A 13235-nucleotide genomic window follows, 5' to 3' on the forward strand; every position below is an offset into this window, starting at 1 on the left:
AGAGTAGATAAAGTTCAACCTTCCTCCAGAAGAGGAGTTTCAACTGGCGCAACTTTTAAATAAACGGTGTAGAGGTGTACCGCCCGGTACAATTATTATTATTATTATTATTATTATTATTATTATTATTATTATTATTATTATTATTATTATTATTATTATTATTATTATTATTATTATTATTATTATTATTATTATTATTATTATTATTATTATTATTATTATTATTATTATTATTATTATTATTATTATTATTATTATTATTATTATTATTATTATTATTATTATTATTATTATTATTATTATTATTATTATTATTATTATTATTATTATTATTATTATTATTATTATTATTATTATTATTATTATTATTATTATTATTATTATTATTATTATTATTATTATTATTATTATTATTATTATTATTATTATTATTATTATTATTATTATTATTATTATTATTATTATTATTATTATTATTATTATTATTATTATTATTATTATTATTATTATTATTATTATTATTATTATTATTATTATTATTATTATTATTATTATTATTATTATTATTATTATTATTATTATTATTATTATTATTATTATTATTATTATTATTATTATAGCAAGGGCAACAAATATAGAAACAGCATATTAGCTATGCCGCAATTTATATAACAAAAAATCAATCTCACCCAGGCATTACAACACTGTGATAAAGCCAGAAAATTTGTACGCTGTTGAATGCATTTCATTGAATAGGAAGAGCTTACTAGAACTTAGTACTAGAGATAAATATATTGAGGAAAATACTAGGGCCTGGGAAAGTGGGACAAAAATTTTGACCGCGACCAGATGCGTAATTATACAAAAAGACAGAAGAAATGAAATAATTTAAAAAGAGAAGACTTGTTTCAACGGACACATCAAAGAATGCCACCAGAGAGAACATCTAAGAGAAGTCGGACCGGACGAGTTGGCCGTGCGGTTAGGGACGCGCAGCTGTGAGCTTGCATCTGGGAGATAGTGGGTTCGAACCCCACTGTCGGCAGCCCTGAAGATGGTTTTCCGTGGTTTCCCATTTTCACACACAAATGCCTTTCCTCTCGCAACGTCGCCATAAGACCTATCTGTGTCGGTGCAACGTAAAGCAAATAGCAAAAAAAAAAAAAAAAAAAAAAAAGAATTCGGGAATACACAGAGAGCAGGAATACACTAATTAATTGGCTTAAAGGAGTCAAGGGGGACATGGAGGAAAAGAACATACGAAAGGATGTATATAACTGACATTATTACAGGATAATCATCAATAAAATTACGGGGTTCCGAGATAAAATGATCAACTATCACTCGAATAGGAAACGGACCGGCAGCAGCTGGTCGCAAGAACGTGAAGAAGCCCATTCCATAAGGAAGAAGAAATACTGGGCTGATCGAAAGAAGAACCAGAAATTAATGATGCTTAACGTGGTCCATAGTAAACACTAACCGCAAAATAATCCACCCTACCCGGCCGGGAATCGAACTCGGGACCCATTGAATCAAAGGCTAGCATGCTAAACATTTAGGTATTTTGAGTAGACGCCCTACAGATGATCTGCGCGTCTGTGAGAATGGGGCTCTATCTGAGTAATGAAAACTGCACAAACACCCACCCTCCGAGCCAGAGGAATTAACCAATGAAAGTTAATATCCCCGACCCGCCCGGGAATCGAATCCGGAACCTCTTGAACCAAAGGTCAAGATGTTAACCATTTAGCCATGGAGCCGGACTCTTTCAATTAAAGATTTCACTGTACAGATGATTGTTCACAGAGAGGAAAACAGCAAGACTTACACCTTCAAAAGCATCTGAACGTGTAGATTTGTTTGGAATGTCTGAACAATTGTTATATTTATTCAAACAAACGTAAGCATAGTTGATCGTGTCTTCATCTTAATGGCGTGTGGCCTCCGGAGAAGGCTGGTGTAGAGTCTTTAGAGTTGACGCCTTAAAGGCCCTTCTGTGAGAACACACCCAGCCCACGAGGCGCCAGAATTAATCACTGAAAGTTGAAGTCCCCAACCCGGCCGGGAATCGAACCCGGGGCCCTTGCACCAAAGGCCAGCACGCTAACCATTTAGCCATGAGCTGGACTTCATCAAGCTACTTGCCCACTAAAGAGAACTCACCGATAGAGGGCCGCACGATGGCTATTGGCAGCTGACCTCGCTCTATTTGAAGTACGTTCTCTGCCAGTTGTTTGGTGAACGAGTACGTGTTAGGATGGCCACCAACTAGCCTGGAACAGAAGAAGATAAATTAAAACATGTTTTTGTAAACTTTAAAACGGATATATTTTATATTCGTTCTGAAAGAATTGGGACTCAAAAGACCTATTACAGCGTACTATATGAAGGAACATATTGTTTCTGTATGTCTAAATTTCCAAAATTCAGTCAAAATTTTACAAAATATAATGCAGCGAGTATTTGCTGCGTGAACAGTTGGGATCGATTTATTATAACTTTTTCCATACTACGAAGAATCTGACTGCTTTCTACACTTAAAAGAGTACTGAAAATGACACTCTACTTTCCGTAAAGTTTCATTTTAAAAGGCATCTGATTCGTTGAACTCCAGTTCGCTTACCAACAGATTCTCTGATTGGTTCAAATGTCCTCTCCAATTATTAATTTTCAGAACTTCCCTTCATGTCTGTAATTTGTTCACATTAGTATCGTTTGTATGCGAACAAATTACGGGCATGATACTGTACCTAGAAACCACCGTAGCTCAGGCAACAGCACTCCGGCCTCTCACCGCTGGATACCGTGGTTCAAATCCCGGTCATTCCAAGTGAGATTTGTGCTGGACAAAGCGGAGGCGGGACGGTTTTTCTCCGGTTTTCCCTGACATCTTTCATTCCAGCAACACTCTCCATTAATATTTCATCTGTCAGTCATTTATCATTGCCCCACAAGAGTGCGACAGGCTTCGGCAGCCGGCACATTTTCCATCCTCGCCGCTAGATGGGAGTTTCATTCATTCCATTCCTGACCCGGTCGGATGACTGAAAACAGGTTGTAGGTTTTCATTTTTTCATACTGTACCTAAGTAGTACCGATTGTGACCCGTTAAGGCGTTGAAGTCTAAAACGACCTGATACCGTCGTTAGCCGATTCAAGTTCCGTTACTTGAAACAATTCTCACCATCAGAATGTTTGGCCGTCAGGGTAGGAAAGGTGGTTGTATACAATTTCTTATCACTAGATTGCGTGCCAAAATTCTAGATTAAATTCCAATCCTCTCCGCAGTGCTCATATGGAGTGAGGGAATATGACGTCACTGATGGTGATTCGTCCGTCGGATGGCGACGTTAAGCCTTGAGCAGACCCCTTGATGCTATTCGACAGGAGTAAGCTATGTGCCGGCACCGGCTTTCACCCTCTCCCTTCCTACTGTCCTTTATCATATCATTCATTTCATCTCATTAACTCCTCTGATGAGGTTGACGTCAGTAAGGACATCCGGTCATAAAAACCCACCGCAACAGGTTCATCTCACCTCATACCCGACCCCGCAGAGAAATGCGACAAGGGTTGGACAAACACGGTAGTATCGATTGTGTTGGTCACGGCCGCCTCGATCATACATGATTTGGGCGACGACGTGTCAAAATTATTTATAATAAAATATTCAGTTATAAGTACAACCGAGCGAGTTAGCCGTGCGGTTAGGGCCGCGCAGCTGTGAGCTTGCATTCGGGAGATAGTGGTTTCGAACCCCACTGTCGGCAGCCCTTACGATGGTTTTCCGTGATTTCCCATGTCCACTTCAGGAAAATGCTAGGGGTGTACTTTAATTAAGGCCACGGCCGCTTCCTTCCAACTCCTAGCCCTTTCCAATCGCATCGTCGCCATAAGACCTATCTGTGTCGGTGTGACGTAAAGCAAGTTGTAATAATAATAAAATAAGTACATTTGCCGTAGTATGGAATGAAATATTGTACAAAACAGCCACTAAAGTGATAAGTACAGCTCGGATTTCCATGCAAATGCATGTTCCTAAAGAAGATGGTTACACTTCTGAAACTTTGCAAATATTCGTTTTTTTGACTAATCAATTCCAAATAACCGTACTTTTTCCGTGCATGTTTGCATGTTTTGGCCTTTTTGGGAAAAATCATGCATATTGCATATTTTGAAAATTTTGGAATTAATAGCGAATAACTGGACATTTATATTGGATTATATGACTTTTCTTCTAACTTTGACGCATATATTACGTTAACTTGCATGATAGTGCCTTTTTTGAACATGGGATTGCAGAATTTGGGACCATACGTCCACGTTATTTGTCTATTATTGAGAGAGAAAGAAAATGTATTCCTAGTATACTACTTGACAACCAAAGTTAGATGCACAGAGGTCCTATAATCCAGTTAGCCAAGCACTTTGTTATCTGTTGCTTGAGTAAATATTGATATAAGCGGGAAGACCCCATGTGGACCACCCTAACCTTCAGAAATAATGTGTCCCAGTAAAAACTAAACCCAAAATTTTGCACTACTAAATACTATTTCTTTTTTCGTCTATGTTAGACGAAGAAACCAAACCTTGAATCACACTAGTGTGACGCCGCGTTACTGAAGTAGCAGCTTACAAACCTTGGTTTTGCACTGAATCCTGTTTTGCTTTCCTGGAATTTCTTACCCCGAACTCTGAACTCCCACTGGTCACAAGTCTGAGGTCAAAATAATTGAGAAAAGAAGGGAGTTGGAAAGCAACACTCTAACACGCTTCAAATTGTAATTTAGTGTTGGACTGTGCTGGGAAGTGTTGGCGTTATGCCACCTGTTAATAGTCTACGAAGAGACCTCGTGTCTAAACGGATTGAGGAAAGGAATTTCTAAGTTTTGAAAAGAGATAACTTCAGATATACTTCGTCCTAAATGTCTTCAATTAATTATGAACCTGTCACCTCTTGTGATGTAGAAAGGTCGTTTTCTGTGTTCAGGAATGTTCTGTCAGATAAACAAATGAATGTAAATGAAGACAATGTGGAGAAATTAGTTGTACAATGTTTCAAAAGGAAGTGAAAATATAACACTGTTGAACTGAATTTTGATAGTGCATATTTTCCACTTTATTGTGTACCGGGCGAGTTGGCCGTACGGTTAGGGTCGCACAGCTGTGAGCTTGCATCCGGGAGACAGCGGGTTCGAACCCCACTGTCGGCAGCCCTGAAGATGGTTTTCTGTGGTTTCCCATTTTCACACCAGGCAAATGCTGGGGCTGTACCTTAATTAAGGCCACGGACGCTTCCTTCCAACTCCTAGCCCTTTCCTATCCCATCGTCGCCATAAGACCTATCTGTGACGGTGCGACGTAAAGCCACTAGCAAAAAAAAAAAAAAATCTGTAAAACGTGGCGAGGTGAGAGATCAGACCAGATCTTGCAGGCTACTGTGAGACTTTAACTCCTCCCACTAGGCATTACCTTGCAGGAAAATATTTCACCGTACTTTCATTTCTGCTCTTACTTCTACACGCTGGTCGTAAACATCGTATTTAAGTGTTGGAGGGTTGGACAAGCTGATAAATAATTTGAAAGAAATATTTCGATATCTCGCATCGTTGTCTTTTTATCAGCTGCTGAAGTTAGCCAATCAGATTTACTTCGTGGCTGAATTTAAATGGACTTTGCGAGGCTGCGTTCTTTACTAACATGCCATCAACTCTTGCTTCTTTACGCTTATTTTTCCGCTTCTTTTCTTCAGATATTATTCTCCTCCTTTTTCACACCATCAATAGAAGATGACAACTTCAATTCCAAGAATAAAAGTTTGTTTGGAAACCTAACATTTTGAAAACTCCATCTAAATAACATGCGAGACAAAAGAGAAGCTATTACAATTACGCTGCCTGACTTGGTGTAGCACATCCCTATTACATCCATTTTGATGAAAACAGCTCGACTCCAGCGCTTCGCGACAGAAATGTTCACAAGACGATGTGGTTTGCAGAGATCACAGCATTGACTCGAGAAGTTTTATGAGGTTCTGGCTGGCGGCCTCGAGACTCATGAACGAGAATAATTCCCATCCCTAAGGACAAGATCCTGATTGGCTGTTTCGTCACAGGTTGGTGGTTGTTTTTGTTTTTCCAGAATGAAGAACTAAACCCATTAGGGAAAAACTGCCCATCAAGAGCCCTGAATTTCGGAAGACGACACCGCCAGTCCCAATGGTCAACAGATAATGGAGTGCAATAGCCTGTGGCCACAGCGATGAATGCTGAGCTTGGCATCTACGATTGGTGAATTTATGAAAGAGTACAGAAAAAATGTATCTCTTTTCCCGCCCTTGCACATAATTTTATTTTCTCATTCCCTGAACACAGAACTGAATTTCCAGCGTCTCCGCAAACGAACAGTAGTTGTATGGACAATATACAGATTGCAATATTATCATAAAAATATGCCTCGTCAGCCAGCGTAGTGGCCTTCGATTCAGAGAGCATTCGGGTTCGATTCCCGGCGAGGCCGGAGAGTTTAATGGTGTTTGATTAATTCCTCCGGCTCAAGGACAAGGTGTTTGCGTTCATCTTATTGCACATATTAATTTGTATACAATGGGTGTTTCTATGGTGGTTGGCAATGTGGTGTGTTGCTAACAGAAACAGTAAGTCTCTACATCAATCAATATTCTAAAGGCTAATGCCTTGTCGATGCAACCACTCTCTTCTTTCATTGGTTGTTCGTTTCAGTCCCATGTAATTGTCACAACCTAACCTCTTCTTGCTATCTGGACGACATCAAGTCTCTAAGTCAGAGAAATGACGTAAACGCGGTAAAATCCTCCACCCGCCCAGAAATGGAACCCAGGTCCATCTGACCAGAACATTCAGTCAAGGAGCATGGACATGTATTCGAGAGCAGAGGTCACATATTGTAGGCTATATCATCATAAGTAACCCACCTGATAGCCATCTCTCCTTCGTTCTGTACAGCTTGCACGACGTGGTCTGGAGGCCAGGCGGATGGGTACACCTGTTCTGATATAACATCACGCACAGTGCAGTTGCAAAAAGCCGTAGACACGTACACCAAAGCCTGAAAAAATGAAAATAAATAAATATATACATGTATGAGGAGCTTGGTATCAAAGTTTTGAGATTTGGGTTGACTCTTATGTAACATTTTATGCTTAATTCGTTTCTACAACTGTTCTGCTTCAAAAATAAAAACGACAGAATTTAGGTAGAATAGTATGTATTTGCTCACTTCAGAATCAAAATATGGCCAATCCCACTATAGTTTCGTTTCAAAAAATGACAACTCCTTCAGTGGCCGATGAGAAGCTTGCAATCATGCAATCCGATTCCAACATGCACTGCAAATCCATCATGGCTGAATGTTTATAGTAATCTGTATCGTATCGTCGCCATAAGACCTATCTGTGTCGGTGCGACGTAAAGCAACTTGCAAAAAAAAAAGTAATCTGTAATGAGTGCAATTCGTGATGACTCTTATTAATAATGAACTTTATATTGGTCAATAAGAGTGAAAAATGGAAGGCCAGGTTAAAGAAGTTCTTCTGAAAAAAGCAAGGAAGCGAGCAGTTGACAAAACAAATTGGAAACGCACAAAAGAAAAGATTGCCAGGTGAGTAATTCCAATATGATTTCAGTGCAGCAGCATTGAATAGTTTCAATATTGTATTATACAATTTTTAAGTTTAAATACGGGAATATTTATGTTGATTTAGGTCTGTAAGTGACAACTGGCATTTTTATCAAATAGACCTACTTTTATTTTCACAACTAAGCCTACACTAAAGCTAGGCCCAAGGAACATAGAACTATCTCTTAGAGGTTTTATTCTAGATCTATTGTTTTAATTTTAAGATTTTATGTAAATGTAATCATAATGTTGGGCATTCTTTCTGTTTCAGACACCCTCCCAAAGCATTGACAATATATCCAACGTGTGTTCGCAGAAGCATCCGCAAAGGTTGTAGAATGCTAATAATGAATTACGTTAATAAATTTCATGCTTCCTACTACTTATCAGAAGAGAGGCAGAAGCAATACTGTTTCCTTTTGAAATACTGTAAGGAAGTTCAACCGGCAAGGGGACGTTGTGAAGAAAATGGAGCTCCGAGATCGGTAATGTATCAGTAGCCTACTATGTTCTTAATGAGGCAAACAGTAAAGTACAGGTGTGTCGAAATGCCTTTCTAGGTATTATCAACCTAAAGAAGCAAAGAATATTAGGGTTGTTCCAATTTTAAAAGAATTAGAGACAAAAAAGGTGATTCATATCTTACAAGCTAATTCATTCTTCAGCTATTTGCGAGAAGGAAGAGAAGGACTGTGAACCATTTCTTTCTTTCGACATGCAAAAGAATCTGCCACTTCCTAAAGTGCCAGATCAAATGGCATACTAAAGCCGTCAGCTCTATTGCTATAACTTAGCCATCGTTACTGGATCTTCTACAGAACCATTGAATACAAGAACAGTTTAATTTACACTTGGTGTGAGAATTAAATGCAGAAATCTTCCAATCAAGTCGCCTCTGCTGTTTTACATGAGTTGTGTGAGCAATCTGCAAAAGGATATCTTGCTGAAGTTAAGGTAATCCGACTAGTCGCAGATGGATGTGCAGGCCAGAACAAAAAATTAAATATGCTTACCATGTGCTCGTTTTGGTTATTCAAGCATGCTCCAGAGAATATAGAATCATTGGGAATAATATTCCCTGTAACTGGACACTCTTTTCTGCCACCTGACAGAGTTTTCGAGTTACTTGGAAAAGACCTAAGAAAGAAAACCACCATAATTGACGTGGGAGCACAAAATGAAGTCTTTAAAAAACATGGACGAGAGAAAATCGTGGAAATAGATTGGATAGCAGCCGGCCCCGTGGTGTAAGGGTAGCGTACCTGCCTCTTAACCAGAGATCCCGGGTTCGATTCTCGGCCAAGTCAGGGAATTTTACCTGGGCCTGAGGGCTGGTTCGAGGTCCATTCACCTACGTGATTAGAATTTTTTTTTTTTTTTTTTTTTTTTTGCTAGGGGCTTTACGTCGCACCGACACAGATAGGTCTTATGGCGACGATGGGATAGGAAAGGTCTGGGAGTTGGAAGGAAGCGGCCGTGGCCTTAATTAAGGTACAGCCCCAGCATTTGCCTGGTGTGAAAATGGGAAACCACGGAAAACCATTTTCAGGGCTGCCGATAGTGGGATTCGAACCTACTATCTCCCGGATGCAAGCTCACAGCCGCGCACTTCTACGCGCACGGCCAACTCGCCCGGTTGATTAGAATTTGAGGAAATATCTGACGGTGAGATAGCGGCCCCGGTCTAGAAAGCCAAGAATAACGGCTGAGAGGATTCGTCGTGCTGACCACACGACGCCTCGTAATCTGCAGGCTTTCGGGCTGAGCAGCGGTCGCTTGGTAGGCCAAGGTTCTTCAAGGGCTGCAGTGCCATTGGGGGGCGGGGGGGGGGGGGTTGACTGGATAGCACATGACTGGAGACAAGACGGTAAGGTGGTGGTAAAGCCAACCCAAAGTCATCACTTTCAGCTTTCCAGATGTAAGCACTTCATACTTAGACGCTCCAAGACACACAATGATGTACCAGTATCTGGTGAGATGTCATACAACACCAATATCGGTAAGTTTATGTCCATAACAAAAAAGGCCGAGTCACTTCTAGAACTCAATCCTGCAACAATTCCTGTCGGCTGTAGCGTCAACCCCAAGAAAATTGCAGATGTTAAAAATCTCTTGTCCAAGTACTTCGGAGAAAATTGGCAAGAAATAACCCGTTTACAGTGGTACTGCAACCTCACAGTACAGAGTGAAACTGGTAATATTCTCAACAGTGGACACTGTGAGTGTGATGAGTTAGAGAGTGCAGATTTTGATGAACTACTTCTTTCTAAAGTGTAAGAATAATTCAGATTTCGGTTTTGTCAAAAGGCATCTAAATACAATTTGTTCACGTCATTTTTAACTATATGAGTGATTTTATATGATTTTGTTTTAATACATTAGACATAAGTACATTATTTTAATACATCCTCAGGCATTAGAAGTGTAGATGAAGAAAATAAAATTAATTCATTGATATGATGATGCTTGTTGTTTTAAGGGACCTAACATCGAAGGTCATCGGCCCCAATTCATTGATATCGAGTTCATAATTATTTGGTTTCAAAAGAGGACAGATTCAATTGTAAAATGGCTCCCTTTGGCTTCAAAAGCACAGAACTCCATGACTTGGTTTCATACATGGCCAACTCCACTATTTCAATTATAATCACAGTTTTAATATTCATTTAATTTTTAATGAGTATAAAAAAATGTTTATGTGGCCTTATAAGAATGAAATAAAAATTCACCATGATACTGACGACCATATTGTGGATTAAGTTTTTTACTTCTCCTGTAAAGAAGCCAAAAGAGGAGTTACCCAACTCTAATACCAAGGTCCTCATATATATTACGAACTTTCTTCGCGTGAAATCAGTTATTTCTGAGGTGACTGGAACCACCCTGATACGTTTTGCTTTTTGGCCGGGTTTTAAGGACGGATACTCTTCCTGACGCCACATGAATGTCCATGCAAAGAACATTCCCCTCAAGAATCAACTGGAATTCATACTTCGGCCGCGTGGGCAAAAAAGTCAGCACTAAACCTCTACACTGGTCACACCCTATGATAATACTAGGCCCAATAATAATAATAATAATGGAGTAAACGTAAATAAATCCCTAGCCCTAGAGTATGTACATAGAAATATGTTGTACCTGTATAATTAATATTTCTAAATTATCAGAAAACTGACATGTTTAATTCTTCAAAATAAATAAATAAATAAATAAATAAATAAATAAATAAATAAATAAATAAATAAATAAATAAATAAATAAATAAATAAATGGACTCACCACCAGACGTTCCATCTCCCGACACAAGTTGAGCACACTCTTGGTCCCCAAAAGGTTGGTGCGCACCGCCGCTTCCAACGTGGAGTTGAAGTTGGTGGTTGCAGCAGCGTGGAAGACCACGGACACCGTACTGGAGAGGAGTCTTCTGTCTGCCTCATTCAGGCCGAGATCTGGTGAGGAGACGTCACCAGTCACACCCACAACCTTGCGAAGAGCATCAGGACCTTGTTCAGACTTGAGGCGATCGAACAACTGTAACAGTAAAGGTTGAGGTTGTACCATTACGGTCTCTACTATTTTAGAGAAGACATTAGACCTGCGAGAGTTGTAGAGCAGTGCTGATGGATGCCTATCGCAATATTCCATCTCTCGTAAAGCAACTCTGCCCTGTGGAGTAAGGCTGATGACTCAACACTCCATAAACTGCCCTGTAAAGTTGCTCTCAGTGAAGACTCACGCTCCGTGCTCTACCCTGCAGGGTTGAGCTGATGACTCACGCTCCGCGAACTTTCCTGTAAAGTTGCGCTCAGTGAGGACTCACGCTCCGTACGGTAGAGTTGGGCTGGTGACTCACACTCCGTTCACTGGCCTGCAGGATTGAGCTGATGACTCACGCTCCGTAAACTTCCCCGCAAAGTTGCGTTCAGTGAGGACTCGCGCTCCGAGTACAACCCTGTAGAGATGACCTGATGACACACTCCGTTCACTGGCCTGTAAGGCTGAGCTGATGACTCACGCTCCGAGCACTGCCCTGTAGAATTGCGCTGATAAGACTCACGCTATCCAGAATGCTTTGCTTCCAACAGGATGTTTTTAACGTTCAGTGAAAAAGGTCAACAGTTACAAATGGACAGGTTGTGAGTTATAGATTAAAGTTGGTTTTTTACGTCTGAGAACGTCCTGGCCTGTAACAAAACCCATGGTCTAACAAGTCAGGGGTGTAGAGCAGAGAGCCTCTCGAAGGGATTATGCCCCCATGGAGCAGGGGTGCTCTTTCGATTTCATGTCAGACCATGTAGCAGTACTAATACTAGGTTATTGTTTTGTTTTTTGCTACTTGTTTAACGTTGCATTAACACATCGAATGTTTTCGGTGACGGGATAATGAGAAAGGGCTAGGATTGGGAAGATAACGACCGTGGCCTCAATTAAGGTACATCCCGGTGAGAAAGTGGGAAACAACAAAAAACATCTTCAGGGCTGCAGACGGTGGGATTCGAACCCATTATCTCCCAAAATGCAAGCTCACAGCTGCGCGACCCTAATCGCACATTCTCTGGCTTATTATATTATATATAGATTAGACATATATTTCCTGCAACTTTTAAACCACCAACAAATGTTGATTGCATAGCTACCAGTCCCAAGCCTGGGTAAGAGTGTGGGGGATTGTCGTCATCGAACTACCATCCGTCTTGATGAGAAGCAACGATCTAAACTAGTCGCCAACCAGGATCTTTCTATCTGTGTTCCTCAAATTGCAAATAGCTTTTTAACGGACACATTTACAAGAATGAAGTCGTTTAAAATATTCTCTTGCTAAGTCTTTCAAGCAAGTCAATATTTCTCCACATCTCAGCGTTACGTACTGTATATAGAAATATCATGCTATCTTCTCACAGTGTCTTCTCTCGGCCAGCATGCTGTGTGTCATCCGTGCTCAAGGATTTTCCCCGGCCTTACTGTATCAACTAATGCATATGAGCGAAGACCAACTACAATATCTCAGATCTTAATGCTATTATCGATTGGCGGGAAAATGATAGAATTCTTGGTAGTGGACGTGTGGTTCGCACAAGGTTATGTTTACATTGTGTATAGTGATTAAGAAGCGCTATTTCAACCGCGTTACTGAAGTAGGTACGCAAGTCGTTAACGAGCAGTGGCGGTTCGTGCTGAATAATGTTGGTGGCTCTGCTCTGTGATGCCCAGTCCATTGCAGTAAGTGCAATAGACAAATCTAAATTCGTATTGCATACGGTAAGTGTTAGCTGCACTAGTGTGAATCCGTCCTCCAAGCCCGCGCAAACGCTTTACTCAATGTCCTATCAGTGTGAAGTTCTCGAAAATGTACCGAAATAATAAAGGTAGACGTTCATCTCAATTTGAAAGACGCCGATTTCGAGGGACATCGACAAGATAAATAACTGGCTTGTACAAAAAACAACAATTAAAAAGTTATAAAAAATAAAGCCCCTCTTCCGCTTATCGAAAAAAATTTCACCTATCGGCACATTCATATTTACAAAGGTTCCGAGACCTGCATACATCTTTGGCAGCCGGCTTTTTTAATG

At 40.1% G+C, this 13235-nt stretch overlaps 1 protein-coding gene across 1 annotated transcript in view; it reads right to left on the minus strand.

Annotated features, from left to right (window-relative positions):
* The window catches only part of LOC136865015 (putative fatty acyl-CoA reductase CG5065), a 170085-nt gene that overhangs the window by 86967 nt on the left and 69883 nt on the right, over positions 1 to 13235 (minus strand). The window contains exons 3-5 of the mRNA XM_068226290.1: positions 10942 to 11193; positions 6959 to 7092; positions 2170 to 2279 (exon numbers count right to left, since the gene is read on the minus strand). Of these exons, the coding sequence (XP_068082391.1) occupies positions 2170 to 2279; positions 6959 to 7092; positions 10942 to 11193 (496 nt within the window). The remainder of the gene's footprint in view (positions 1 to 2169; positions 2280 to 6958; positions 7093 to 10941; positions 11194 to 13235) is intronic.

The sequence above is a fragment of the Anabrus simplex genome, chromosome 1, assembly GCF_040414725.1.
Source record: "Anabrus simplex isolate iqAnaSimp1 chromosome 1, ASM4041472v1, whole genome shotgun sequence".
In the NCBI taxonomy this organism is placed as follows: domain Eukaryota; kingdom Metazoa; phylum Arthropoda; class Insecta; order Orthoptera; family Tettigoniidae; genus Anabrus; species Anabrus simplex.